At 34.1% G+C, this 6315-nt stretch overlaps 1 protein-coding gene across 1 annotated transcript; it reads left to right on the top strand.

Annotated features, from left to right (window-relative positions):
* The first annotated feature begins 1677 nt into the window (after nucleotides 1-1677).
* On the top strand, nucleotides 1678-6291 carry LOC110999246 (UDP-glucosyltransferase 2). Its single transcript, XM_045629916.1, has 4 exons — nucleotides 1678-2581; nucleotides 3155-3383; nucleotides 3715-3931; nucleotides 4872-6291. The coding sequence occupies exons 1-4, from the start codon at nucleotides 1730-1732 to the stop codon at nucleotides 5161-5163; spliced, it is 1590 nt and encodes a 529-aa protein (XP_045485872.1). The 5' UTR covers nucleotides 1678-1729; the 3' UTR covers nucleotides 5164-6291.
* The last annotated feature ends 24 nt before the right edge of the window (nucleotides 6292-6315 follow it).

Genomic DNA, 6315 nt, shown 5'->3' with positions numbered 1-6315 from the left:
GCAAATAGAACAAATATTTAGTTGAACACATTTGTAATTAGATGAACTTTGAAAATAATAATACTTTACGAAAAAAATTAATAATTGTGATTGTCTTTAAAATAGCTAATCTTATATCTCACTTAATAAACATATTTTTTAAGTATTCTAATTATGGTGCTAAACAACTATTGAAATAACTTTTGTGGATTTATTATATGAATAGTTAGTAGTAATTTTATCATTGTTCAAAACGATATTATTTAGTTTTAGCTAAATTTACACAATATACACATACACTAAGTCAATTTGTTTAGGATATATAGCTTCTTCTTCGTAGCTCCAGGTTAACGGGTAAACTCCTCCCTATCATACCAGCTTGTCTAGACTATTCGGACTTCTCCTGGTAATATGACCAATCTAAGCACCCGTTTGTAAATAATAGTTGACTTGTGATCTTTAGTTGGTTGAGCATGGACTTATTGCTTCTTTTTGCAGTGCATGGTATTCACAATGTTCTCCTCCAATACTACATCTCGAATTCTTTGTCGGTCCGCTGCTCTAATTGACCAGGACTCTGATCCGTACAAAAATATGGGAAACACAAAAGTTATGACGAACCTGCTCTTGGTAGTTTTCGCAACGTTTCTGTTTTGCCATTTTCTGGTCAATTGCTCATTGCTGTTGTAGCAATCTGTTTTCGCCTACGTATTTCCCCGTCCTATCTTTCTCATCCCATCTTCCGAAGCTGTGAGGACTCTAGCCTGATCCACTAACATGACTGTTGTCTTTACCCTATTAATAGGAAAAGCGACCATGTCAGCTTGCTTGCTGCACTCTGGTAAACAGTTCCGCCAATTCCCGTTCCGAGGAGGCAAATAACGTTTTGTCATCTGCGGAGGTGGCTGATTTTGTTGCCTTCAATTAAATTTCCTCCATCCCAATCTTCCAGCGCTACTCTCATAATATATTCGATATAAATAGCTAAGAGGTGAAAATACGAATATATAATATTTGTATGTTTTAAAAAATTTAGTGTTAGTTATGGTTAAAGGGATGTATTTTGTCACAATTATATTTTATTTACATACATGTTTACGAATACATATATGGTTTTCCGTTATATGGGCAGGTGTATATTGAAATAAATTTAGGAAAATTCAAATTATAACGCCTGCCGAAACTGTTACCAAAGTTTGCCTTGTTAAATAAATTATTAAATAATACAATTGTTTTATTTAAATATCAAGTTACCCTGTATTTAAACCTTTATGTATAAAATTTCACATTTTCAAAACTATAAATAATTTGGAAATGGAAATAAGCTCCTAACTAATTTACCCCAAAAAGCACAAGATTGCGCGTTTTCCGCAAAAAACACACTTTGTGTGTCCATGGGCGGCGGTATCACTTAACATTAGGTGATCCTCCTGCCCGTTTGCCCCCTGTTCTATATATAAAAAAAACTCCTAAGTATAAATATATTTTCTAATAGGTAATCTTTAAATATTTTATTATAGCAATAAAGTGATTACAGCATCATTGTTATGCTACTTTCTACATTGTAATCGATAAGAAGAACAATTGGGTATGTTAAATGGATAGTTAAGTCCTGACTTATTGATCGTTTAATTTCATTTATTCAGTTACTTATTATATTATTATCTTCACTTTACTTCACATCATTTCAAAAGTAATTGCTGTACGTATGTACTTATCAGAAGACATGTGAACTAGCTTCCAAGCAGTCATGCGTTTGTTTTACCAATTTTGGGTGTTTTTTTTTCTTAATGAAGTGCAATCAGCTCGAATACTCGGCTTATTTCCACATCCGGGTAAAAGTCATCAGATTGTTTTCGATCCTGTTATGAAAGCACTAGCAGGACGCGGTCACGAGATTACAGTTATAACATTTTTTCCGCTTCGGGCACCCCCAGAAAATTACACAGAAGTTAATCTTCAGAGTCTTAGCCAATCAAAGTTAGATATCTTTAAGCTTGATTCTTATGAAAAACCTGGTTGGATCAATAAAATACCAGTCATTGGGAACATCTGGGATCAATACCTACAGCATAGTGACCTAGCTAATGCTGCCTTCGAAATATGTAAGAGGATGATACATTTCCCACCAGTAGTCAAGACGTTACGCAAACAGTACGATCTCGTGATTGTCGAAAATTTTGCGGGAGATTGTATGCTTGGGCTCCTAAGTGCCTTTGGGATCAAAGCTCCAGTCGTCGGTATGTCTAGCCCTCAGCTTTTACCTAATAAAGCTCGCAGAATGGGCGCAGATGATAACCCTGCATATGTTCCCGTCGTGACCTCTTCATTCTCACATAAAATGTCGTTCTTTCAACGAGTTGAAAACACAATAGTACATTATTTAGCTGAACAAATATATCAAACGTTACTTAAAAACGAACGGAAGCTGATAGAAAAAAGGTTTGGGAGGAGAATCGCCGACATTCAAGAGTTAGCCAATAACCAATCGTTGATTCTTGTTAATTCGTATCATGTCTTAAATGGCGTTTATCCCAGAGTACCTGGTATTGTAGAAGTTGGAGGGATTCATATACAACCTAAAAACGACACGATACCCACGGTGAGGCATATTTGTTTTACATCATTTATATATTATTTCGTAAAAATATACATCAGTAATTTTTGAGTATTTTTATTTAAAAAATTATTATTTAATATTTAGTATTTTTTTGAAGAATGAAATTAAAGATATGCCATTATATTTAAAAAAATAAAAAAAACAGTGGCGCCACAAACTGTTTGAGGTCTGGGCCTCAGATTTCTGTGTCTGTTGCATGATCATTTATCAATTTAATAGGGAATTAGGTGATCTGACTGAATTAGGTGGACCTGTGACTGACACACGCCTTAGACTAAGATAAGCCGATTTGCTCACGTTGTTTTCCTTCACCGTTCGAGCGAATGTTAAATTATGTGCCATAGAAAAAAAGGACATTGGTGCACAGCCGGGGGTCGAATCTATGCCACTGTAATGAGACTCGCACGCTGAAGCCACTATTGCATTCTGTATTGTCTGCTATTTTCTTTTGTTTCATTCTCACTTATAATATCAATTCAATACCTACTTAACCATTCCTAGTATTGAACACCCCTCTGCGTTGTTATAAAAAAACCTTTGTTGTTTCAATTTTAGTTTTTTGAAAAATATCTAAATGAATCCAACCACGGAGTCATTTTATTCAGTTTCGGGTCAAGCATATGCTCTTCGTCATTATCTAGAAAAACAGAGAATGAGTTAATTAAGTCTTTTTTTAAATTAAAACAAAGAGTTATTTGGAAACACTCGGAAGCCTCGAAAGGAGGGACATTTATTGGAAAAAATATATTGAGAGTAAAATGGATGCCGCAAGCACAACTATTGCGTGAGTAACTATATAAAACATCTGATAAGAAAGTAATTTGAAAATAAAGTTTGTACTGTTACTGGATAATTCAAGTCTAACTTTGTTTAGAGAATTTATATTAATTGTACAATTTACAATATTATGCAAGTTTCAAGGACTAAGTTCATTAAACTGGATTTCAGAATTTATTAATTTATATGTTATACATAAAATTTAAATAGATTTTTTTAAAGTACTTACGTCCTATTGTATTGATTTCGAGTCAAATCAACAAAAAATGAATGCAACAAAAATCGTTACATTTTTAAGTTTCACAATTTCTTCACGTTTCAACTTCTATTTATTATAGAACACCCAAAAGTCCTAGCACTAGTTGGACATGGTGGATTACTCGGTATAATGGAAGCAATTACGTTTGGTAAACCAATCGTCGCAATACCAGTGTTTGCCGACCATAGAAGTAATGCTGCGGCAGTGGAAGCTGCGGGTATCGGTGTGATATTGCCTATTAGTGACCTACAGGAGAATAACTTTGTGAGGGCGATCGAAATTGTCCTAAGTCAAAGGTTGGTAATGATTTCTATCTATGCCCTTTGAAAATGTTAACATTATCTTGAATTGGTGGTGTCATTTAAACACGATCATACTTGTAGCCAATCGCAACTTAAAATATCTCAAATATTAAAATTGCTGAATGATAACTTACTATTAAAACTAAATACTAAGCACTTAAATAATAATATATCCTAAGATGATGATACACAAACAAAGCACGTCAATTAAGATAAGATACATGAAATTGTAAGATATTTATTATTGTGAAGAAAATGTTGACTTTCAAAATGTTTTTAATTCCTCGTGGAAGCATTCTGTCACGTGGAAATTAACATACAAAGGTTAGGTTGTTAGGTATTCATACTAGGCAACGGACCTTTTACTGGCGATTTGTTATCACTGAATAAACCCATTTTTATTTAATTGGAAAAGACATCTAAATAATTGATTATAACTACAGTGTGGATCAGATATATTCAAAAAAAATAAAAATATTTACTATGAAACATAATGTATCACTTTTTCCACGTCATTGAATTTGAACCTGTAGGCATTCCTACTCATCGGTAAAGAAGACAGAGGGTGTAGGCCGAAAGAAAAAGCCAGCGTAAAAAACTCTCGGTACTCTTTTATATATATTAGGATATTAGTGTATATTAAAAGTTTTCCTTTTGAGTTTCTTAATGTGATAGTTATTATTCGTGTAATATCCAACATCCATCCAGAATCCTGCGCTTTCACTGGACTGCCGAAGTATCAAAAATAAAATACATATAGCAAAGGTTGGAAGTTGAATTCGAAGGAACTAAAATTTTTAGTTAAGCTATTCTACCTTAAATCAGATAGAAGAGACAAATCTCAATTACTGTTTGTATATTTATAGTTCGAATCCGAGGTTACGCATACACATACATTAGGTTTTAGTATATTGAGAATTTAAACACATTTCAGAATGCGCGAGAGAACTCGTCTTGTATCAGCAATGTGGCATGACAGAGAACAACTTCCATTGGATACAGCTGTGTACTGGACCGAGAGGGTAATAAGATGGGGCAACCAGTCACCACTATCTTCACAAGCGAAATATCTCCCATTCTACCAATACGCGCTACTAGATGTTGCTGCTTTTTTAACTTTATTGTTAACCATACTTCTTCTTACATTATTTTACTTAACAAAATATATAATTAGGTTTTTTAAAAATAGCCGTCTAAAAGTCGTAAGAAAAGAAAAAAATAAATAGTGCGCCAGCTTTTGTTTTGCTCAGAAAATAATTAAATTGTGTTTCTTTGCATATAAGTACCCAGTTATCTAATTTAAAGATTCCAATGAAAATGACGATATGGTGCTTATGTAAAATGTGCATCGTTAGTCGCAGGAGATCACAGTAAGTAATATCCATTGCAGAATACATCTACAAATCTCTCGTTCGTACATAAATTCGGGATTGCCTTTTGAGACATATGAGTAGAATGTTTATAAACCCACCATTGTTGATTTCTTCGAAATTGTAACATAAACAATCGTGATTTAGGACTTTTTGCAATTTTTGAAGCAACTACTATGTGCGTATACACGGTGTTTCGACAAGCAGATTCCAACATTTTCATCCAAGACGTAGTGACCGAACTCCTCTCGTCGGAAAAGATATTCGTACCTTGTCTCGAAAACAGCCAGTTCACAACAATGTGCTGTGTGTTTGAATGCATTACTCGAGGAGACACACTTGTTGTCACACGCTGCGACGGTAAATTCCATCTGGACTGCCTAAATATACGTCAGCCTAGAATACTATTACTCATTGGCTGAGACCAGGTCTAACGTATATTATACCTAAAAATGAAGTACCTTTTGCTATGGGCATCGATAAGAGGCAGCAATAATTCTGAGACAACACGACTTCGTAATACATCGTCCTAAATCCAGCAAGGACTCAAAATGCTCTTGTCTGATCCTAAAATAATATTTTTCCAGGACACAGATAGGTTTGAAATTGTTTTTGAGGCAGAATACGAAATTCGACACGTATCGCTTCAACTTCCGTAGGTGCATAACTTACGACACTTCCGCGCACCACCGCTTTGTGGAACCAGTGACATGCCACTTAAGTGGACTTTAGTATTTCCGAACCAATTCGGTCCTTCAAGATAAGAGCATACCAATTCCTAAAAGGTCAAAAGGCACTTGCAATAGATATAAAAATAAGCCGTTTTATTTTCTGAGGAATAAATAATATTTAATCACATTTCCTATTGTGGGAGAAGATAAGACGTCTTATGACTTTTTAATTTGTTATAGGTACCTATTTAGTATTATTAAACAATGACGTGTTAATAAGCTTATATAAAGACAACAAATATATTATGTAATAACCAAGTAAATATCTAATATTTGA

This window comes from Pieris rapae, chromosome 10, assembly GCF_905147795.1.
Source record: "Pieris rapae chromosome 10, ilPieRapa1.1, whole genome shotgun sequence".
Classification (NCBI taxonomy): domain Eukaryota; kingdom Metazoa; phylum Arthropoda; class Insecta; order Lepidoptera; family Pieridae; genus Pieris; species Pieris rapae.
Note: the sequence above shows the minus strand (reverse complement) of the source record. Positions and strands in the feature narration are given on the sequence as shown.

Bases quoted from the DNA above. Each gene is read 5' to 3' on its own strand.
- LOC110999246 (XM_045629916.1), top strand. From the start codon at position 1,730: ATGCGTTTGTTTTACCAATTTTGGGTGTTTTTTTTTCTTAATGAAGTG. The intron at 3,384-3,714 runs GTGAGTAACTAT...TATTTATTATAG, and splicing joins GCCGCAAGCACAACTATTGC to AACACCCAAAAGTCCTAGCA. The intron at 3,932-4,871 runs GTTGGTAATGAT...AACACATTTCAG, and splicing joins GAAATTGTCCTAAGTCAAAG to AATGCGCGAGAGAACTCGTC.